The sequence below is a fragment of the Erpetoichthys calabaricus genome, chromosome 7 (assembly GCF_900747795.2).
Source record: "Erpetoichthys calabaricus chromosome 7, fErpCal1.3, whole genome shotgun sequence".
Lineage (NCBI taxonomy): Eukaryota > Metazoa > Chordata > Cladistia > Polypteriformes > Polypteridae > Erpetoichthys > Erpetoichthys calabaricus.
This window is the reverse complement of record NC_041400.2, coordinates 182,614,857-182,639,978: the sequence shown is the minus strand read 5'-3', so window position 1 is coordinate 182,639,978 and position 25,122 is coordinate 182,614,857. Positions and strand designations below refer to the sequence as shown.

The following is a 25,122-nucleotide window of genomic DNA, read 5'->3' as shown; positions in this document are numbered from 1 at the left end:
ACCAGGTAACACTTGTGGTTGGCCAGCAATCTGCTAACATCCGCCACGGTGCCCTCAGTTTGTGAGGAGCAGATCATAGAATGGTTGAAATAGTTTACTGTCAAATAAATGCAAAGAGTACGTGACACGTGTTTCGCCCTCATTCTGGGCTCATCAGGCGTACACACTCCACTGCACTCCCTCTCGGGACTCGAACCTCGGACGTTGCGCCACGGCGTATGGTTCGTTTATTTGACAGCATGTAGATCGGGGTAATTACATTCACGGCATTCAAAGTCTGTGTCACAGTCTGATTGTATGGGTGGTTACCTACCAGGTAACACTTGTGGTTGGCCAGCAATCTGCTAACATCCGCCACGGTTCCCTCAGTTTGTGAGGAGCAGATCATAGAATGGTTGAAATAGTTTACTGTCAAATAAATGCAAAGAGTACGCAACACGTGTTTCGCCCTCATTCTGGGCTCATCAGGCGTACACATATATGTGTGTATGTATATATATATATATATATATATATATATATATATAATATTCACATATCTTTTATATAAAGTCCAAGCAGTACAGGGTGAAGAGAGCAGGAGGCAGGATCTTCCTTGTGTTGTTCACACAATTCTTTAGTGCTACAAACTGCAGTCTGCCCAACAGAGAGCCCATTATCCAGGATGCAATTGGCTCATCCACCTGCATACCTCATATCCATTAACAGGGATGGCTGGATGGTACTGAAGGCACTGGAGAAATCAAAAAACCTCATCCTTAACACTGCTGCCAGCTTTTTCCAGCCTTGTAGAGAAAATGGATAATTACTTCTTCAATATCCAATAGTCAAACTGTGTTGGGTCCAATTGGGAGAAATGGTTTGAAATTAATGATTGGTTTATTTAATGGAGCCAAATTAGTTTAAACTCTTAAGTACAGATAGTAAGGAGGAGTTTTGATTTTTTTTTCTATTTTCAAATTAATTCAGTATTCAACACTGGGATTCATTTGAAAATAGAAAAAAATAAGTGTTGTTAAAATATATATTTTATGTTGGATACTTTCAAAAGAAGACAAGAGGACAGTGGAGCAAGTGAGATGTTTGTGCGATCTATATGTTAAAGTTCGAATGCTCCCAGTTTTGTGTCTGTGTGAGAGATCTTAAGCCAAAATCCGAGGAAATCTGTTTCATAAATTCACCTATGGAAACAAAGTGTGCATTAAAGCTGATGGAAATAGATCAACTGTATTCATTCCCTTTTGGCCAGCTTATTATTTTACCATTTTCTGCCGTCAGTTTTTCAGAGCCTGCTCTTCACAGCAGGATCCAAATTAATGCTGAAAAGCATTAGGTGTTTTCAGCAGTACTCTCTTGGTGAGAAGTGCGTACTCTGTCTTGAATTTAAATTCCCTAAGTGCAAGAGCAAGTTGTACTTGACAGCATAGCAATATTCCACACGGCTGTGTGTGCATGCATTTAAATAAGCTTGATGAGACTTCTTCCCCTGGCTTTATCTTGTGTGTCTGTCTGTTTTTTCTTTTCTAAATCAAACCTTAGAATATTGCCTGGCTAGATTCATCCAAGTAAGACGATGCTAACCCTGCCCTGAACTCTTCTGGGATTTCTAGTGTGTTTTTTTGAGATTCTTAAATGTACTTGGAGAGGCTAAAAAAAGTGATGACCAGAGATATATGCAATAATTATAAAAATATTTATGTATAATTATCTTTGCTCTATAGTTTGGTGAGTAGTTTATTAGTACAGGGAATGGGCAAAATAATGGAAGCACCAGATGAAAACCAGTATTACTTTAAAGTCACTCAATCACAACTACAAATGCAGAATCCAAGGTGAGTCATAATAGGTTGATAGCCAATTAGCAGTATGTGTCAATTACGGAATAGGTCATGTAATCAACACTTTTTAATGCATGAGTTTTCAAAACAACAAGAGGTAACTAATTATATTTTGTTGTAGAATAAATTCCTAAGACAGTAATATTCAAAGCCATGAAATCACACAGAGTCCAAAAGCATTTGGGTTTCAGTTTAGACTTTTATTAAAGATAATAAACTGCCGTGTTCTGTCCACGGAGAAAGCCACTGTTCCTGTAGGCACAGACATTTCTATACAGAGCTTAACATAGATAAGATACTTTGACTACTGCTATGCTAATGGGCGACGCCTAATGACATTTTGCCACCTTTGTACGATCGCCCTTCAGTCATCCCCATTTTATAAGGTTATGACCATCCACATTCATTATTCATTATGGTAAAAACCGACACCTGTTTGGCATTTTGCCGTCTTTGTCCGGTACCCTTTTCAGTCACACTGGCTTATTGCTTATCCCAGTGTTTGGCACCAGCCTTTCAGGGTGTCATTTTACATTGGTGGAGTGATCTAATATACTTTGCTAATACCCAAGGCAAAAATGTCTTTTTGCATAACCTTATGGGCAGCCCGTGGTGCAATTTTCAGCTTAAAGGCTTTGCTCAAGGGCTTAACAGAATAGGATCGCTTTTTGGCAGTAATGGTATTTGAACCAGCAACCCTTCCAGACACCAGTGCAGATCCTTGGCCACAGAGCCACCACTCTGCCTGATTAGTGCATTCCAGTGTTTTAACTTTCTGAGATTCAGTGCAATTCAGTGCTTTACAGTGCTTAAACTATATTAGAGAGTGAGAGAGGAATGAATTAACTTTTTGTCCCCTGATTACAAAGTACTTTAAAAATAATGTATTATAATGTGTACAAACACACAGTAAAACAACTGTTTAATTAAAGTAAGTCCTTAATCATATATATGTAGTGCAGAGTGGCGGCACTGAGGCTAGGGATCTGTGGTTCAAATCCCATACATGCCAGAAGTGACTCTACTCCATTGGGCCCTTAAACAAGGCCCTTTACCTGTAATTGCTCCATCCTGAGTATGATGTTAATCTACATCAGGCCCTGCATGGAGGTTCCCCAACTAACAGGGAAAACTTGTGGGTTGGTAGCAGGATTGGCACTCCAACCACTGTAAAAAAAAAACCTCACACTATTCCAGTTTGGTGCTAAGGTGTCACCCGCTGCACTCTGGTCCCAATCCAGTTGGTTCATCGTGTAGTAGGTGCGGCAACACGCTATCCCTACTTCTCTCTTAATCATAATTATACATTCTAATTTCTGTGCATACTATATTCTAATTTTCCAGTGTGATTGTATATAAAAATACCCAGTAAATGTTCATGTAGATATATTTCCATAAGTTCCAAGGTGAATTGTTCACAAACACAGCAAAATTATTTAATGTGTCAAGGATATAGTCAACGGGATAGTTGCTAAATACCACAAAACGTTCACCTGAGACATTATCTTAGAATTGAATGAATATCTCTGTGAATATTTCAGCACCAACTAAAACCATATACTATTTTGTTATATTAAGGAAACTTAAACATGGCAGAAGTGGACGTGAGGCCTCTACAAAAGAAGCATAAAGTAAGCCAGAACCTTCACTGGCTAGCCCAGAGGAAACACACCCTGAATGTCTTACTCCCCACTTCCACCAAGAGGCTTTAGCCTGATTAACCACCAAAATAGAGGAAAATGATTTTAATACTCAATATAAATCTATGAACTCCTTCCAACTGCTTCAATGAACAACTTCTCCAGCTCCTGTTTCTCTGGTTTAAATGATTTTTGAAGTTAATTGTTGCATAAGTAGCGAAGTTATATTTGCTTAATTGTATACAATGTGATGTTCTTGAAACAGGGTTAAATAAATAAAGAAACAAAGCATATTTTTGTTTTAACTTTACTATTTAGTCTTAATTAATAATCTACCATATCCAGCCAGACTACCATTCACTAGTCCCCCATCTAGTGTTCTGTGTTTAAATAGCATCGACCTTCTGGCTTGTGTCCTGGTCCTCTTCTACACAGGAATGGTACTTGGCACCCTTGGCCTTGTAGGTAGACAGATATATAGCACTTTATTTTTGCCCAGCATTGAAAGCTCAATAAATAAATATTATTATATTGTGACAAACAACAACTCCCTTCTGAAATACACACCAGAATGACTAAAAAGAAAGAAAACTTCTGACTTGGCTAAAGATAAAAGAGCAGTCCCAGTGAGGCGTTATGCAGGCGTATTGCCATTGGTATAAAGGAGCCCCAGTTTCTTCACACACTTTTTCTGAATAATTTGTTGGCTGAATGTCCTCAATAATAATATTAATCCATTTTATATGTATAGCGCCTTTCCCATGCTAGTATGTCCTAGAAAGAAGATGATAGTAGTATTCGGTTTTGTAGTCATTCTCCCCTTTGCTGCCACAGCAGTGGGGTCAAGAGTGTGCCCCTTAACTGAGCCTGCCTCTTTTTTTATTCTGCTTGTTGATTCGGTGGGCCACTCCTGAAGTGATGTTATTAGCCCAGCACACCACAGCAGTAGTGATTATAAGTGTGTTTGTTTTCTACTTCATCTACTATTTTAAAGCAGGCTTTCTGTTTCTAAGATAGTTGTGGGGCAGTTGAGTATAAAGTTTAAACCATAAAAATATCAAATAAAAACTTACAGAAATGTGAAATATTTCTTTTTTTTTTTCTTGTTTGACTGTGAAGTCTTTTGTTGTATGTTCGACTTGATTGCATGCAAAAAAATTTTCTTCAAATAAAAGCTGGAAAAAAAAGAAAAATATAAGGAATTACACATTAAAGACTAAATTTACAAATATATAAAATTGTAAACGCAGGTCCCTGACTTGAAGTTTTATGCACAATATAGTCAGATAATGAGAGCATAAACCCAAGATATGAAGATGAATATGATAAATTAACATAAATTATTTAGGAGAGATGGAATGTAAAGTGACTTGTGTGATGAGCAGATGCTGACTAGGGATATATTATTTATCATTGCCTGTAGAAGTAATATAGGTCAGATCTTTAGGATTCAGTTACAAAGACTGTACAGATAAATGATTGTCGCTTTTCCTGAGGATATTGCAAGGCAAAACAAGCTCTTATTAAGGAATGTGGAATCTGCAAAACCTTGAATATCCTGGATAATTAAGAGCACATTGAAGAAACAGGGTTTGGGGTCTTAAGTTCAACTTGTGTAGGACCAAACATGAAGTGAGATTTTGTTTCAGACAACGTCTTAATGAGAAATCCGTTCTTCCAAGACCTTGTGATTTAATTAAATGGTATATTTCTGTTCTTATTCTGTCACATCAGAAGTTCCTACTCCTGTATACTCAAGACAAATCTTATGCTGTATGTGTACCAATGCGGATCATAACCCCATTAGTTTTTGACTTTACCTTTCCTCATTTTAATTTCAAAACGCATGTTTCAGTTACTTTGATTTTTGTCATTGGGTTCAAAAACTACCCACAATGCCCTGGTATCCTCCTATCCTTCCGTGCTTTCCAAACGTCAAAAGTGCCTGATTATGTTCTCGTTAAGGACATTTTGAAATATCTGCACAATATGCATTTTTTTTAGTTATCGATTGATTGAGTGATTGCCTGTATTATCTGTCCTGTGAATCTGTATTCTTGTTTATTTTGTTTCTGCTGCTGTATGCATCTAAATTTCCCCATGTGATTAATAAAGTTTATCTAATCTAATCAAATAAACCAAATTAAAGCTAGTCGGATAAGGTCACGAAAACATTGCTCTTAGAAATGTCAATCTGTCCCAAGTTAGAGAAATGTATGGTAGTTCAGTGCTTCTGCAAATTTCATCAGTGCAAGGGTTTATTGTATATATTTTTTTAGTTTATTGTTTGTAAAGATGTATTTTCAATAATAAATAAAAATAAAGTGACAAGATTGGATTCTCCTTTAGGTTTTGGTATATCTTGGAGGTAATGGAAAAAAAAAAGGAGAAATAAAAATGTTGCTGTGGAAGGATTTTCTGAGTTTCTCCTTCAGGTTCCATACTAATGGTCAGCTACTGTGTGGCTGCTTGTTCTGTTATTGTTTATTTCTACTTGTATTGTGGAAGAAACTTCCAAAAGAACATGTTTTTATGTATTTTCATTCTTTTACAAAAATGTAGCCCAGAATGCACTACTCTAAAAACTGAGGAGAACACATAATCATCACAGTCTAACACCAAGTCCTTGAAGCTTCAGGGATATCAGTCTGTCTAGTTAGGAAGCATACACGATTGTGAATCCACTTCACCTGCTTTTGTGCAAATGAAAGTGACAATAGGTGACCTGGAGAGCCAACAAGAAGACACCCCCCAAAAAGGGAATGGTGGCCACAAACATTTGCTTTTTCCTTATCCTTCCTGACTGATTCTTCTTTAGCTTTGCATTTTGCTAGTGTCCTTGTCACTATTGGTACCATGAGGCAGTACCTGAGGTTGATTCAGGTTTCACAGGTAGTCCAGCTCCTCCAGGATGGCACAACCATACATGCCGCAAGGTCTCCCAGCACAGTCTCAAGAGCATAGAAGAGATACTTGGAGACAGCCTGTCACACGAAGGGAACTTGACAGGGCCGTACAAGATCATCAGCCCAGCAGCAGGACTGGCATTTGCACCTTTGTGCAAGGAGGTACAAGAGGAGCACAGTCAGCCCCCTACAAAATGACCATCAGCTGGCTACTGGTGTGCATGTTTCTGACCAAACTGTAAGAAACGGATTCCGTAAAGGTGGCATGAGGACCCGACATCCTCTAGTGTGGGACCTGTGTTCACTACCCATCATTGTGCAGCTTGATTGGCATTCTCCAGAGAATACCACAGTTGGCAATTCTGCCATATGCTAAAACCAGAAAAAAAAAAACATTTCATGGGAAGTGATTGCTTTTTCACATGACAGTATATGAGGGATAATCTTAAATATTAAGCAGATATTGAGTTCGCATCATCTTTTCAACTTCATAGTTTATTTCATTGTCTGGCATAGTTACGTTAAAATGCCTACTTGACCATAGTTTTATAAATATTACAGTATCATACAGTATGAGCTTGGAACATTAAGGGCTAGCAGTCAGAACAATGCAACACCAAGACACTGATGCATAGAATATTACAACTGGCCTTTTTGTCAGTGTTTCGATTCAAGAGTAATTCATTTTATTGTTCTAAACTTCACATTTAAATAATCTCTTCTGTCTTATTGCCCCTGTTTATTAGGCAAAGTGCTGACCTGCTTAACGGAGCAACATTGTATAATGGTTTTATTAAAACAATCATAATCTGAAGATGCAACAAGGCATAAGAGAAACCAATAAGAATGGTTTGGGCAGTGTGTTTGGTTTCAAAATATTTTTTTCTTTGAAATCGTACAGTAATATATGTATTTATGTATTTAAAGAGCTTCTGTAAAAATTCAAATTTCCCCCCAGGGAAAATTATCTATCATATAGTGCCTTTCATATCTATCAATCAATTATATAGTGCCTTTCACATCTATCTATCTATCTCTCTCTCTATCTATCTATCTCTCTCTCTATCTATCTATCTATCTATCTATCTATCTATCTATCTATCTATCTATCTATCTATCTATCTATCTATCTATCTATCTATCTATCTATCAATCATATAGTGCCTGTCAGTTTGCATGTCTGTGTATAGCATATAGCACTTTTCACATCTGTCTATTTACCTGTCTCTTTTTCTGCCTGTCATATAGTGACTATTACATCAATTTGTCTGCCTGTCTGTCACAGAGCTAAGTTACAGTCGCATATTTATAAACAATTGAATTTACATAACAGTGCTGAATTAATGCTTACACAACATCTGACATTTGCTCTGATTGGTTCATTAACATACACACCTCTTGTACACCTAAATAAAAGTCTCATTCCGCTACATTCTTTGTCCTTCTCAGTATCTCTTAAGTTCATCTCTTACCCTTCTATGGAATTCCTGTGAATGTGACAAAAAAAAGTCTTAGATTTACCACTTTCTTTTGTCACCATCTGCTTACTTTGCTCTTCATGCTACTTTTAAGATACATACTGTATTTTAATGTGGAATGCATACCAAAACACTTCATACACAATATCTAAATTACCTCTAAATAACTACATTACCCCTTGATCGCCCTTATTTTCTTTGACAACATCAAGGGACTTGTGGGGAAATCACTAGTGACTTAAAATAATCTATTGCTTTTCTTTTTACAAGACTTAAGGTAGTAAAGTCTGGTTGTTTTGTTTACTTGTTATTTGTTGTCTTTAATCAAGTCAAGCTTATTGTCCATAGTGCTGTGAAATTCATCCTTGCATTAGAGCGCTCATTGAAGAGCATTATACAGAAAGAAACTGAAGTAAATTGAATGACTCCTCACAACAGTTGACAAGAATGCAATCCAATCCAAAATAAATAAATCTGTGTATATTTAAGAACATCTGTCTGTATGCCAATGTATCACTTGAGAATGGCTTAACTGATTGGCATGAAGTTTGGTATGTATGTTGTTCTTGGTACCTGTCACAGTTTTTTTGGGAGCATGTGCTGATAGCGTGTTGGATTGGGACCCGAGTGCAGTGGGTGACACCTCAGCACCACTTTGGAATAAGATTAATGTCATACCCAGGATGAAGCAATTGCAGGTTAAGGGTCTTGCTCAAGGGCCCAACGGTCACAGTACAGGTCACTTTTTTCTGCATTTCGTCAACTGGGGTTTGGAGTGGAGCTTTGTGGTGGTCTTGCTACACATTATTTTCTTACATTTTCATTCTCAAATCAAGGATCCATACAAACAGATGCATTTAAAAACAGACCCATTTAAAAGGCATTCTCTAAAAATTTCTCTTTTAAACATCCACGATTTTGTGTTTGAGCCTCATTTGCAATGACCATAAACAAATCACAAAGTCATAAACTGAAAGTTGCAAGCATTGAGTTAAGAATAGATTATTCCTCTCATGTGGAGCTTTATGTTGTTTCCTCATGAATGACGTCAAATGGGCCTTTGCTTATATACACTCCCTGAAATACAACAAAACATGATTATAAAGAAGGAACCACTTGACATCTGACATTTATTCACCTCAAATGACTTTTGGAATAACTGTGCTACTAATTTAATTAATACAAAGTAGACCTAGCATGCAAAACAGTGTATGCTGTATGTGTTGTTATATTCATCCCCTTCAGTATTTTGTTGTATTGCAACCTGGAATAAAAACGGACTTTCCTTTAATTTTCCTGACATACGCCAAGAAACTCGTAGCTCCTTATCACTGCACTAATAGCCCATTTTTGTTTTGTTTTGCAAATATGTAGTTTAGCACTCTTCACTCGCCTACCCCTTTACTCACCCCCTCCGCCGCTACGCGCCATTGTTAGGAGGGGGGCTGAAACACCCCGAGGAGATGTGGTTGCTCCTCAGAAACCCCTCGTAAACAGTGATACATTTGGAAACAACAATTTTTTTTGGTTACCTCCTCTTTGCTCGATCAGCTGCTGGATTGCTGCTGCTGCCGTGCCGCGTGATCTGCATTTCGTGAGGTGCTTCAAACGTTTAAAAGCCTGTACAGCAGCTGTCCTTTTGTCACACTGCGTTGTCTCTCTTGTCCCCCAGACATCGTCAAACACTATTCAGTCTCTTTTTGCTGTTCCATTATTTCATCGAGTAATATTTTCTGTTTGTTTTCGCTAATGAGATCTTTACCCTCATTTTTTTTTGAGACTTTCGAATTTTCCTACTTCCATTATCTCTAACCTGCTCTGCATGTGTGTCACGGGACTTGCTTCCAAAGGTTGTAAGTATGATGTGACTTGACCATCTCGTGGTACGTGAAAGTGCCTCTCTGTGTCTCTTCAAAAGATCTCTCTTCTAAAGATCACGTCTCGTCGCAGGAAAAATGTCTTGTATCGTCGCAATAATTTTTTTTATAGTAGAGAAACAACAAAAACATACATTTGATTTGAGTCTGTAACATCCTGTGTAAATTTATGGTACTTTTAAAAGATGTTTCTTTTCCTCGCATAGACATTCACATCAACATGTCATTTGAACAATTTTTTTAGTTCAGTTTTATTCTTGAAGCTACATCGGTTGGGGAGATGGGATAGCAGGCTGCTTGCTGCTTGTTCTGATTGACACATTTCCAAAACAAAGACACTGATGAAGAGTTGCGAAGGAATTTAAGGTGGCCCGTCATTATAAATATTTTTGTAGGCTTTGGGGATTCTAGTGTGCCCTGCTCTGTGGAGTGTGTGGCTTAAAGTGGTCCTGTGGACAGATATTCCCATCTCCACTGTGGATTTTTACACTGTTCTTCTTGGTGCAGATAGATAGATAGATAGATAGATAGATAGATAGATAGATAGATAGATAGATAGATAGATAGAGTTAGGTCCATAAATATTTGGACAGAGACAAATTTTTTCTAATTTTGGTTCTGTACATTATTACAATGAATTTTAAATGAAACAACTCAGATGCAGTTGAAGTGCAGACTTTCAGCTTTAATTCAGTGGGGTGAACAAAACGATTGCATAAAAATGTGAGGCAACTAAAGCATTTTTTTCACACAATTCCTTCATTTCAGGGGCTCAAAAGTAATTGGACAATTGACTCAAAGGCTATTTCATGGGCAGGTATGGACAAGTCCGTCGTTATGTCATTATCAATTAAGCAGATAAAAGGCCTGGAGTTGATTTGAGGTGTGGTGCTTGCATGTGGAAGATTTTGCTGTGAACAGACAACATGCGGTCAAAGGAGCTCTCCATGCAGGTGAAAGAAGCCATCCTTAAGCTGTGAAAACAGAAAAAAAACATCCGAGAAATTGCTACAATATTACGAGTGGCAAAATCTACAGTTTGGTACATCCTGAGAAAGAAAGCAAGCACTGGTGAACTCAGCAACGCAAAAAGACCTGGACGTCCACAGAAGACAACAGTGGTGGATGATCGCAGAATCATTTCCATGGTGAAGAGAAACCCCTTCACAACAGCCAACCAAATGAACAACACTTTCCAGGGGGTAGGCGTATCGATATCCAAGTCTACCATAAGGAGAAGACTGCATGAAAGTAAATACAGAGGGTGCACTGCAAGGTGCAAGCCACTCCTAAGCCTCAAGAATAGAAAGGCTAGATTGGACTTTGCTAAAGAACATCTAAAAAAGCCAGCACAGTTATGGAAAAAACATTCTTTGCACAGATGAAACCAAGATCAACCTCTACTAGAATGATGGCAAGAAAAAAGTATGGAGAAGGCGTGGAACAGCTCATTATCCAAAGCATACCACATCATCTGTAAAACACGGTGGAGGCAGTGTGATGGCTTGGGCGTGCATTGCTGCCAGTGGCACTGGGACACTAGTGTTTATTGATGATGTGACACAGGACAGAAGCAGCCGAATGAATTCTGAGGTGTTCAGAGACATACTGTCTGCTCAAATCCAGCTAAATGCAGTCAAATTGATTGGGCGGCGTTTCATGATAGGGATGGACAATGACCCAAAACATACAGCCAAAGCAACCCAGGAGTTTATTAAAGCAAAGAAGTGGAAAATTCTTGAATGGACAAGTCAGTCACCTGATCTTAACCCAACTGAGCAGGCATTTCACTTGTTGAAGACTAAACTTCAGACAGAAAGGCCCACAAACACACAGCAACTGAAAGCCGCTGCAGTAAAGGCCTGGCAGAGCATTAAAAAGGAGGAAACCCAGCATCTGGTGGTGTCCATGAGTTCAAGACTTCAGGCTCTCATTGCCAGCAAAGGGTTTTCAACCAAGTATTAGAAATGAACATTTTATTTCCAGTTATTTAATTTGTCCAATTACTTTTGAGCCCCTAAAATGAAGGGATTGTGTTCAAAAAATGCTTTAGTTGCCTCACATTTTTATGCAATCATTTTGTTCACCTCACTGAATTAAAGCTGAAAGTCTGCAATTCAACTGCATCTGAGTTGTTTCATTTAAAATTCATTGTGGTAATGTACAGAACCAAAATGAGAAAAAAGTTGTCTCTGTCCAAATATTTATGGGCCTAACTGTAGATAGATAGATATATCTTTATTGTCATTGTCACTTTTACAAAGGAGCAATGAAATTGAAGGTATAGTTGACTCAGTGTGAAGCATAAGAGTTAAAAAGACAAGAAGAGAGAAAATAATAACAAACTGAATAATAATAAAAGTACTTTACAAAATAAACAAATTGAACTTGTTATATATACAAATTGCACTGGTTAAATGTACAAATTGCACTGGTTGACTTAAGGTCTATATTGCACTTTGGGAGAATGATATGGAGCAGTTTTATTTGAGTTCAGAGCCATGATTGCTTTTGGATAAAAACTGTTTTTAAGGCGTTTTGTCCTGGTTTTCATTGCTCTGTATCTCTGGCCCGATGGCAAAAGCAGGAAGAGACAATGACTGGGATGTGATGAATCCTGTGAAATGTCTATTGCTTTTTTGCTGCATCGGGAGGTGTAGATTTTTTCCAGAGTGGGGAGGGTACAGCCAATTGTTCTCTCTGCTGTCCTGACGACCCTGTGGAGCGCTTTCCTTTCCTTTATTGTATTAATGCCCTCCTTGCCCAATCTGAGAGTTTAGGTGGGAGGCCACCTCTTGTCAGGATTGTAGTGGTGCCATTTTCTTTCCATTTTGTTATATTGGATGTGATAGTGCTCCATGGTATATTACACAATCACCTTCAATACATATTTGAAAGTATTATATATTTATATACATTGCTTGTAATGTTAACAACATTTAAATTCTTTTGATTGACTATTCAGAAACTTTATGACTTGAGGGTGGAAACTGTTCATGAATCTATTGGTGCCTTTATATTCACCACCTTTATTTCCCACTTGTAGTCATAATGACTGAGCTAGTCTATTGTTAGTGGTTTAGATATAGGTATTTATTATTCAGTTTTAATTATTATGTTAATATGTGTGCAATTCAGGTTGTTTAGCAAATCTGTGCCCGAGTTGGAATGTGTGTATATGTGTGGGCCCTGTAGTGGGCAAGCAGTCTGTCTATGGCTGATTCCTGCAGCAAGGACTTTTGTACATTAGTGGTCATGAATCTTAACATGCATCCCTAAGGAATGATTTATGCTTATTATTACTTACCTGATAACCATTTTTAATAATGTTTTAGATTTTCATTAATGGTGTCATTCCGGTACCATTTTGGGGTTCATTTCTTGGTCACAGCTGGGTGGTTTGTGGCAATACCATTCATTACATGCTCACATGTTTGATGTCTCAGTGCAGATGCTTATTGAGATGGTTGCAGTCAGGTTTCTGGAAAAAAGTTACGATTGCTAGGTATTCAGAGAAGGGATCTTCAGGCAGTTAGAAATTTTACACATATTTTTTGTTAACCATTCTTTTGGCTTACCAATGTGACGGTCTTCACTGCCGGGTCATTTTCACTATTAGTCCTTTGGGATGAAGCAAACATTAGACAAAGGATTTTGTGCATCTTGTCAATGATAAAACCGCAGTGAGTGTCCTACATAAAGCACTCCATGGAGCACTTAAAGGTACAGTTGACTTGTTGATTCCATTCCTGATCCCTGCAGATGATGAGCTCTTAACTGTCATTTTTGTTTCTGGTTTAGCTGGAAAACTTGTGCCTGATGTTCCTTTTCTAGAGCTGATGTTAAAGGTTTTTTTTAAGGTCAGGCATTTACAAAACACGTTATAGCAGAAGACAAAGAAATAGCACTAGATAAAGCATCAGAATACAAGTACATATGCCATCTGTGTCTGTCCACAAATATGAGGGCTTGGCTTTGGTCTTAGCATGAAAGTCTAAACAGTTTATAACATTTGCTCTCTCTGTCTATGTGTCCCTCCTGTGTAAAATATTCAGTCAGGCTCGGGTATTCTCCAGTGAGACAGCAATATAATAAGTGAAAGTACATCCTGTCAAAATATAAATTAGATAGGCTGTTGACCAAGGGTAGCATACAACACTTCAAAAAGCCTTTGATACTTATTGTTCCACACAGAAGATTAATCCAGAGTCTCTCGGGACGCAGCTGCTTGCTCTTTTATGTTGTGCTGCTATTTCAGCTCTATCTCTTTATGTAGTGCAGTGACCAGAACTGTCTGTTGAGCTCTGTCTAGTACATTGAACACAGTGTACCTTGATTAATATTATTTTAGGTTTAACATTAACTTCCTTTGTGAATTTCCTGAATTTGACATTGAGTCAGAATCGAACAGCTTAGTTCTTTTTGTAGTTTTATCATTTCAATATTACCTGACTCAATGTTTTCTGTTTGTAATGTATTTTTTTTTGCTTATTTGATCAGAAGGGCACATACAGTCATATAAAAAACTAAGTACACCCCCAAAAGATGCTTTTTTCCTTTATGGACATATCAAGATTTGGTCTTCATTTAAACAGTATCTTTATATTAAGGTGATGTAATTGGGGAAAAAAATAACAATGAAAATTCTAATTTGTGATTTATTCGATGAAAAATGAACAGATATTCAATTTCCATCTGTGGAAAATAGTAAGTCCTTTTGGGTTCTAATAGCCCATTCAGTTTGGCGTTTCCTATAATTGCCTAGCAGTCTTACACATCGACTGGGTGAATGTTTTTCCCACTCCTCCATGCAGAATTCTTTCAGCTGTGTGATGTTTGAGGGGGGTCTTGCATGCACAGCCCATTTCATTTCCCCTCACAGCATCTGAGTTTACTGAACGTAGTCATTTTTCTAATTTAAAGGACATACTCACACTGGCAATTTGTTTTTTGCCTGAGTAAGTTTGTCTGCATGTAACCCTGCAAGGTCTAGTTCGTTTGACTAGTGTGACGACTCCATTCTGTGCCCTAGCCCATTTGGAAGTGGTGGGCCTGAGCACGGTTCAGTAGCATTCGGGAACAATGTGATCGCTAAATGTGCCCGAGCATGGAAAACAGACATAACGTCAATGATGCGATAAGTCAGATAGTGCAATTCACAGTTCATTCAATATCTTTTTGAGTTAGAAACAGGTTTTTATTCTCACCTTACACATGAACATGAATTGTACTTGGCATGAAAAGCTGCAAATTCCTCCCTTAACATCATTTGTCACCATAAAAATCTCCTAGGACCTGCAGCGCAATTAACAGCAAAATGCTGCCCTGCACACTGAATAAACCTGTCAGAGGGCATAGCGTTATCCTGCCCTACATGACTCCAAAACAAAACGCAAAATAAGTAAAATCATTTTGACATGCATGCTGTCACTCCGTGTTCAGATCCTGTATTGGCTTTACATGAAGTCACGTGGTCATGACAAAAGCGGGCCTGGGCCCAGAATGTTAAGCACAGTGTGAGTGCAGGCCAGCGAGGGAGTAAGGAAAGGGGGGGGGGGGACAATCACACTTCGTCATGGTACGGAACAAACTGGCCTAGTGTGAGTACATCCAAACTTATGAGTTAGGTTTAAATCTTCATATGCATTGGTTTAGTTGTTTTTGCCTCCTTTTTTGTTTTCTCTGTCACTTTCCTAGCATCTTCATATTTAATACATACAGTACAGGCTGCTGTTGTTGGGACAGGCCACATTCTGTGTCCCCTGAAAGATGCTGCATTCACTTCATGACGGGTGTTTCAGGGATTAGTGTTTGTGATGTCACCTTCTAGCTTTATGCCATTTTAAGTTTTTCCAGTTGGATTTTTATTTGAGAATCAAAGTTGTTGTTGGCTTATGTCTCACTTTGTGCAATCAGCATTTGGTAATAAGCAAGAAGTGATGCTGTTTACTTTGTGAAAACATAAAGCAGAGGAAACCTAGTGAATGTTTTTTTATATATTATATTTAATATATATATGTGTGTGTGTGTATGTGTGTGTATATATATATATATATATATATATATATATATATATATATATATATATATATATATATATATATAATGTATATTATATGTATGTATATGTATATTATATGTATGTATATGTATATTTGTGTGTGTGTATATATACAGTGTCCTCCACAATATTTTTGGACAAAGACACATTTTTCTTTGATTTATCCGCCTGCTCCACAGTTTAAAATTACAAATCAAACAATTCAGAATTGAATAAAGTGCACATTTGCACATATAAGTCAGCTACTGATATATATATATATGTGTGTGTGTGTGTGTGTCCACCGCATGTTGAGCTGGCACTCTGTCCAGGGACTATTCCTGTCTGATTGCCACGACCCAGCTTAAGAGAAGTGGGTTTAAAAGGTGGATCAATGATAGTGCTTTATTTGATTTAGGTTTGTGTATCTTATACTATCTAAAAGAATATCAACTTAAGCAATGCTTGTCTTCTAATGAACAGATTTGCTGTCATACTGGACAAGTGTAAGGTGGACAGTTGGTAGAGCTGAGGGCGGGAATAAGGATGACGGGACCTCCTGGGCTAGAGACATTTGTGCGGCCCTACCTTCACAAAGTACTATCATTGCTGTACACATCAGCATCTCAGTGTCACACAGAATCAAGTAAATGACTACCTCTGATTCTTAGCTTTAAAATGAATGGCGAAAATTTAAGAACGGAAAACAATATGTGCTTAACCTTTGAAATTATGTGAGATAAAGTATGCTGCATCAAAGCTTATATAGCACCCTCCGTACGACAAAGTCACATTTTGCCTTGATCTCCCTCTCTGCTCCACAAATCAAACACTGCATATGTGATTAAAGTGCACATTGTAAACTTTCATTGAAGGGGATTTGCAGACATTTCAGTCACACCATGTAGAAATGACAACACTTTTTTATATGTGGTCCCCGATCAAACAAATGAGATGAATATAGCAAATACAACAATATGCTTCAGAATAATGAAAGGAAAAGAACTCGGCATAAAATTGACAGGTTAACGTAATTTGAATCATTCACAGTAAAACATGTAATTATTTCCAAGGTTAAACCTTCAAAATGCATTATTGTAATGTATAAATCTCCAGGGGTTCCCCTTAAATGTTATAATGTGCTGAACTATTTTGAGGCTTGTTTGTGTAACCGTAATGAAATGAAATTGCTGATGGGGGTTAGGAGTTATCAGGGTAAACTGGAGGAGTGTAAGTCCTGTCATTTGGATAAATGAAAAGTCAGAAGAGACCTGAAAGAAAAATCCAAATATGTGAAAGGAAAAACCATGTCAGATGTTAATTATTAAATACTAGGGGGCGGTGAGTAAATGTTTTAAGTGTTGCTTGCTAGAACAGCACATTGGAAATGAATAACTCAGTGGACAAATGAAAAACCGCACCATAAATTTCTTTTATGTCCTGGCATCATAACATTTTTGGATAAGCTGCCAAAGAAGAAATAGTCAAGTTAAATTGGATTTAGTTTTTAACATGAATTTCTCAAACCCACTTTAACCAGTTCAGCGTTTTTTTTTTTTTTTTTTGCACTTGGCTATGTTGCAGCCTTATGATAAAAATCACTTAAGTTCATTTTTTTCCTCATCAATCAGCGCTCAATACTCCAAAATAAAAATTGTCTCATTTTTTTGCAACTTTATTAAGAATAGAAAACTGAAATCTCCCAATGACAAAAATGTAATTAGACCCTTTATTTAATACTTAATTGAAGTACCTTTGGCAGCAGTTCCAGCCCAGAGTCTTATTGGGTCTGACGTGACAAGCTTCTCACACCAGGATTTGGGGATTTTCTGCCATTCTTCTCTGCAGATCCTGTCAAGCTCTGTCACATTTAATGGAGACTATTGTGATGTTTGATTGGGTTTCAAGTGTGAGCTTTGGCTAGAAAACTTAAGGACATTAACAGAGTTGCCCCTTGGCCACTCCTGAGTTGTCTTTGCTTTGTCCTTTGGGTCATTGTCCTGACAGAAGATGAATAGTCTCATGCCTAGCATGCCTAGGTTTTCCTTGAAGATATCACAGCAGTCTCTCAACTCTGACTAGTCTCTCAGTCCCTACCTCCAAAGCCTAACCCCACAGCATGGTGCTGACAGTACCATTGTCCTGTTAGAAAGTGAACCTTCAGCCCAGCCTGAGGTTCAGAGCACTCTGGAGTAGCTTGTCATGAAAGAGATCTGTGTACTTTGCTCCTTTTGGCTTTTCCACAGCCCTGTCTAGTCTCCTAGCCACCAGTCCCACAGCATGATGCTGCCATCGCCATGTTTCACTGTTGGAATGGTATCACACAGGTGATGAGCAGTACCTGGTTTCCTCCAGAGGTGATGCTATTCTTGGTTTTATCAGACCAGAGAATCTTGTTTCTCACAGTCTGGAGAGTCCTTTAGGTGCCTTTTTGAAAAATCCAAGCAGGTTTTGGTACATCTTTTAATGATCAGAGGCTTCTGTCTGGCCATGCTGTTGTAAAGCCCGGACTGGTGGAGTATTGCAGCATGTGTAAGAGTGGCTGGATGAATGGGGTTGTGTTTTAAGCTTCATAATCAACAGTCTTGTTGATATTTTAAGCAAATGGAAATTGAATAATTAAAGTGTAAATTGTAAGAGGAGTTAGTACCGTGGATACTTGTTGTTGCCTTAAAATAAATTTAACTTTCCATCAACACATTTCTTTCATTACCTTCTAATCAGAAACTTTGTTAAACAGAACCTGCCCAATTTTCCTCACCTCTCACCAACCTCTATGCTGGAAAAAATATTGATCCGTCTTGAGGACTCGAACAGTATTTCCGTAATATGTTAAACCAAAGATTCAAGAGTACAGTGGGAAAGGGATCTCTCACTCAACATCTAAGAAAAGGAGTGGAAAGTAGCAATGCACAGAATTCACTCGAGCTCCATATGCTCAAAGCATAGAATTATTCAACTCAAAATTATATATTGAGCGTTATCTGTCTTGTTTAAAATTGTCCAAAATGTTTCCAGGGCAAGATCCAACCTGTGAACGTTGCAATCGAGCTCCGGCTTCACTGGGTCACATGTTCTGGGCCTGCACCAAATTAACCTCATTCTGGACCAAAATCTTTAAATGCCTTTCAGACAGCCTTGGGGTCAAAATCCTTGATAATCCACTAACAGCTGTGTTTGGGGTATTTCCAGATGGCCTCAAAGTGGAGGACGACAAACAAACTGTTATTGCCTTTACTACACTATTGGCACATAGACTTATCTTGCTCAACTGGAAGAATCCTAATTCACCTCAGTCAGCGGGTAACTGATGTTATATACTAAAGGGTGGCGCACAAAAAATCGAACCGTTTCTGACTGGCTGGCTCGAGCTATTATACAGACGAGTGCCGTCGTGACATGAATGGAGCGACATGTCACACTTCTTGTGAGTCACTTTCTCGAATTCACAGCAGCTTCACAGAGGAACGAACTGTCAGAGAAGGTTTGTGGCCACCAAAATCACTGGACCAATCCACTTGCGACTTTTACCTGTGGGGCAAACTGAAGGGAAAAGTATATGTCAATAATCCAAAGACATTAGAGGAACTAAATTACAATATTCTGAGCAAATTTTAAGCAGCTGAGCTGCGTCGCATCTATGACAATATGGTGCAGCGTGCAGAAAAGTTAATTGACGCACGAGGAAATCATTTCCAGTACCTCCTTTAACCAGTAAGTACAGATTGTATTGCACATCCTTCGTTTCGTGTATGGGCTAAGAAACATATGTCGACGTTGGAGTCAGAGATGGTTCGGTTTTTTCGTGCGGCACCCTATATTTGAAACTGGAAAAAATCAAATTTGCACTTAGAGGATCTGTACAAAACTTTTTCAGAACCTGGCAGGATCTAATCAATAACATTTTTGAATAAGCATTTAAATTGAGGAGGCAGGTTCTCTCCCCTCTTTTACCCCATTTATCTTTATTCATTTATTAATTTACCTATGTACTTATTTTTACTAGCTTAAAGTTTTTTTTCTGCTGGCCTAGCTCTCTTTCTCAAAGGGGTAGGGGTTGATTTGTTTTGAACCTATTTTTGTAAAATTTGATTTATTTGAATGGAATGTTATTTAAAATTAATAAAATCAAAAAATAAATTCTGCAGCAGAAGCACCAGGACACAGTTGTAAACACAAGAGCAGATTTTGCACAGATGTTAGAATGTTTTTCGTAATGCAAAGAACCATAGACCTATGGGATAAATTACTTCGGGGCCTTCAGAACTTCCCTTGATATTGTTTTGGACGATCTACTTGAATACGATGGGAAAGCTTGTTGGGCTGAATGGCCTGTTCTTGTCACCACTTTTCTGATATTCTAATGTTCTAATTAAATCAAATGTGTCAGTATGTACTTGTTCATATTTTCCCAGTTGTCTGATCATTTAGGTATTGGTGTGATGTCCCTGCTTCTCACATTTTGTTCCTTTTATATTCACAGAAATCTCCACTCCTGCTTCATTACAGACCTAAAATGGACTTGCTGTAGGACAGAGCGGTTGTTCTTTTGGCCCCAGGACTGTGCAACATTTATACTTATGCAGAGACTATCATTGAGCACATGGTGCACCTCTCAAACAAAAAAAAAAAAAATAAAAGGTCACGTGACGATGCAAACCAGCAACTCATGCACAGGAACTGCCAGTACTCTTAATTAGAGGGGAAGAAAAGACAAGCAACTATATTTTGTCCTCTTTGTTCTATAGATATGTGAAAATTCAAGAGAAGCAAAGCATATATTTATACTTTTGTACAGAAGAGAGAATGGAAATGGCGCCGAGACACTAATGGTACTGAGTTTACAGGAGAAGAACACTTAACAGTTTTGTATTTTTGGACATCACATCTTCATTTCCAGCCAGGCATTATTATTATTATTATTATTATTATTTTTAAAAAAAAAAAAAACCCAAACCAGTTTTGGCACAGATGAATAACAGGAAAAAAAAAGACGTTTTATGTATTCATCCTTTATTGCAGGTTTCACTTTACAAGTCTTGGGAGCACGGAAAGTATATATAGTTATATATGAAATTATTTCTAAGCTGTTTTTGAGTTGTGTATTGTCTCCAAGCAATTTTTTTTTCTTTGACTTGATTGTGAATAGGATGAATTCAATATTTTTGTGTAGTTATTTATGTTTTGTATATATGTGTTGTTAGGAAGGATTTTAAGATCATCAGAAATGCAGATTCCAAAAGTGCTAAACGTCCAACAGACAGTGGCATTAAGCAAATAAAGAGAAACTGTTATCTACTCAGAAAGAAAATGTGCTTGCAAAAAAAATTTTACAAAAGAGTACTTTCTTTTATAGAGGGCGAACAAAAGCCATTGGACATCCCCAGTACTTTCAGATTAACGAGCGTTTTGCTGTTATATATTTGTAAAGGCCACATTAGTGGCTTCATGTTTTTGTGGCAATATGTTGGGACGTGTCATCCAGAATTAATGACAAGCAACTCCTTTTTTTGTGTTCTGCAGTAGTTATTATTCTCAATGTTTCATTTCATAAAGCTGTTATTCACAAACAAACCACACAGCAGGTCTTAAAAGTCACCCAGATAATTATATATATATATATTTTTTATTAAATAACCAAATCGCCTGCCTTGTACACAGTGCCATCAGGCTAGGCTGCAGTCCCACACAACCCTGCATTGGGAGAATGTCCTGTTAATGTACCAAGCTCCAGTTTATTGTACTACTTTTTTGGGTGATTACTGCTTGGTTCATAGTATGAATCCAAGTAAAAGGAACATGTATTTATAATTATTTTGCCAATTCTGATAAACAAATTTAATTTTCTGCAGTGTTCAAATGAATGTCTTTTTTGCCCCCTCTTCTTGCTTTTTGTCCATACGCCAACCATTTCGACAAATTGCTACCGATATCTAATAAGGATAAACACACACTATCATGTTAGCAGTTAACGTTTTTTGATATCTGGACAGACAGGTGATACATACAGCCGTGGGAAAAAGACAGTCGACCTTCTTTGGTTCTGTGATTTTATTACTGGGGGTCTAAATCACAGTTGTGTTGTCATCACTATCATTTGTAAACAGGAAAATCTAACCTCAGGTGACAAAAAAACAACCTATTTTAATATGTTATTCTTTTACCAACAAAGTAAGCAAATATTCAGAAACTTGTGTGGAAAAAATTATCACACACTTTAATTTGGTTAAGTGTAGAAGCACCCTTAGTGGCAATAACTTCTGAAGGTGTTTTTTTTTTGAGTGTCTCATATTGCTTTGGAGACGTTTTGTCCTGCTGTTGTCGTTACATCATTGCTTGACTTTATTGATGATTGAGGGCATCAGTTGATGCACAGCCCTCTTGTGATCCCACCACAGCATCTCAATGGAGACTGAGGTCTGAACGTTGACTGAGCAATTCCAATATCTTTTTTTTTAGCCATTCCACTTATTCATTTGCTGGTGTGCTTGAGGTCATTGTCCAGTTACATGAGTCAATTTCCATCTTAAGGCCGTAGGCCACAATGGCCTCACATTTGTCCCATGAATGTTTTCATATAAAGTGCTGTTGATGGTTGTCTTGATGAGTGTAAGTTTCCCTGTTCCTGTGGCTGCAGAACCAAGTCCAAATCATTACCCCTCCAGCATTCTGTGCTTGACACTTAGTATGAGTTCTTTGTGGTGGTACGCTGTGTTTGGTTTTCACCAAACATGGCCACCATGCGCGATGACCAAACACCTCTGCTGCCTTGGTCTCATCAGTCCAAAGGATATTGTTCCAGAATTGTTGTGGTTTATTCAGATGCAAATTGGCAAATCTAGCCTGTGCCACCATTTTCTTTTTGGAGAGAAGGGGCTTTCGCATGGACACCCATCCACAAACGCTGTATTTGTTCAGTCTTTTTATCTAATTGTAGTGTCATAAACATTTAATGTACTCACTGAGGTCCTGTAGGTCATGTGATGAAGTTCTTGGATGTTTCATGATTTCTCGGAGCACCGGATGGTATGACTTTGGGCTAAACTTGCTCGGTCATCTACTCCTGTGAATTTATGCCACAGTCTCTTTATTTGGAAACAATCCTTCACACTGTAGAATGGCGAATTTCAAATTGTTGGTGTGGAAAGGGGCTTATAGCAATTCCCAGAATGATGAGCAGCAACATTTGCTTCTCTGAGGTCATGGCTGATTGTCCTATCTTCTTGGCATGATGTGAACACGACCTTGAAGGCTCTAAAACAGTGGTCTCAAACTCTGGTCCTGGAGGGCCGCAGTGGCTGCAGGTTTTCATTCTAACCCTTTTCTTAATACTTAATTTTCAATAACCAGTTTTTGCTGCTAATTAACTTCTATCGAATTAATTTTAATTGACTTGTTTTTTAAGATTTCTTCATCGTTCTATTGAATTGCTTCATTTCTCTCCTTAAACGCCACCCAAACAGAAATGAGAAGTGGGTGTGCCAACAGAAGACCAACTAAGTCAGGGCCTTAGACTCCCAACCAATTTCACTCCAACCAGTTGCTTAATTAGGAGCCAATTCTTGTCGTTAATTAAACCCATTCTTTAATTCCATGGCTTGTTGCTGCTCTCATTGTGCAATAGCGGACATTTCTGAAATTGTTGATTTTCTCTTTCCTAAGAGCTCTGTGAAAATGTTTTGGGGACCTGAGCAGATCAACATTCCTGAGACCTTCGTCTTTCTTTATTTTCAGATGTTGTATGATGGTCACAGTTCTCTGGTCCTGTTTTGGCGCATTTTGTATCTCATTATTGTTTGGCTGCTAACTGAGGAAAAAAGAAACAATTAAGGGGTCTGAGTCTTCAAGAGCAAGTCAATTAAAATGAATTCAAAAGAAGTTAATTAGCAGCAAAAACAGGTCACTAATTAAGAAAGAGTTGAGGGTTAGAATGAAAACCTGCAGCCACTGCGGCCCTACAGGACTGGAGTTTGACAACCCTGCTCTAAAACACCAAACTGCCAAAAGGTTTTTGCTTTTATAGAAGTGGCCACGCTTCCTGGCAATTAACCCCTCTTTTGCATTTGACTAGTAACACATGGCTTCTGAATACTCTGGCAGTTACTATGGAAGTTGGAAGGGTGGTCTTATTTTTTTTTTCTCAAGATATTTTTTGAATGTTGGGGTGGGGACATTGAAATCAGTTTTTTTATTTGTCCCCTGAGGTTTGAATTCTCTGTTGATAGAAGCTAGTGGTGACAACACAATTGTGATTCAGACCCTGATTAATAAAATCACAGAATTGAAGGAGAGGGTGTACTTTCATTACCCCCCGACTGTATGTATGAAGGTATTTTTATTTATGAAGAGAATAGTATGTTGAAAAATATCCACTCCAAAAAAAAAATTAATCTTGCATGCACAATATTTACCTCATAAGATTAAATAAAGATATACATGAAGTTAAACAAATCAAAAGGGTTATTGCTAAAAATACGAATGCAAAGCCTGCTAAAAACCCAGAAACACGCTTTGACTTTTTGGTTTTAGCATAACCTTTGTATGATGGTTACATTTTTGCCCCTTCTGTGGAATCTTCCAGCTAATCTGTAACATTCGTCAGCCTCTTCATCGTTCACTTCATCATAGCTCCTAAAGTGTTGTCTTCAGTCTTTTCTCAGAGATTGAAAAGAGGTGAGAATCCCTGGACAGCAGCGTAGCCGATCAGACACCGGGAGAGCTGCCAAAACTGAAAGGGCTCCTTATCTTATTCTCAATTTATTGGCAAAGCTTTAAAAAGGGCTTGGAGTGCAACACTTTATGAACAACAACAAGGAGAAAATGCAGTTTGTAATTTGGAGACCACAGGATTTTTAAAAAAGACTATCAGGGAGACTTTGTAAAAGTTCAGTTTTATTAATATATTTTCAGCCTCCCTTTGTTTGCGGTTTTGATCTTTAACTGTGACAAGCTTTATTTACACTGATCACTTTTTTATATGTAAAAATGTTTGTAATTGGTTGTCAGGAATCCAGTGACCAGCATGCAACATTGTTTAATGTTTTTTTTTTTTTGTTTCAGATCCATTTTTTTAATCTCTAAATATCCTTCCTTTGGTAAAATCATAAATGTGCTGGGTTATTACTTTTAAAACACTTTACATACCCCACTGTTAAACAAGCGGGCATGGTTACCGTTTCAGCCAAATGTGACAACTTACAAAAAAAAAAAATATATATTTTTTTAACTTGAAACTGCCTATAATGAGAGCACATAAATTGGGGAGATTTGAAAAATAAATGGTGAATGCTTGTGAATGAGAAGTGGGGATATGGTTCAACCTTCCAAGTCATAGGAAAGGGAA

The 25,122-nt window shown here is 37.8% G+C and overlaps 1 protein-coding gene across 1 annotated transcript in view; it reads left to right on the top strand.

Annotated features, from left to right (window-relative positions):
* Nucleotides 1-20,700, top strand: part of LOC114654937 (polycomb group RING finger protein 3) — a 333,228-nt gene extending 312,528 nt beyond the window's left edge. Inside the window, exon 10 of the mRNA XM_028805809.2 lies at nucleotides 20,263-20,700. Coding sequence (XP_028661642.1) covers nucleotides 20,263-20,310 — 48 coding nt within the window. The 3' untranslated portion in view covers nucleotides 20,311-20,700. The remainder of the gene's footprint in view (nucleotides 1-20,262) is intronic.
* The last annotated feature ends 4,422 nt before the right edge of the window (nucleotides 20,701-25,122 follow it).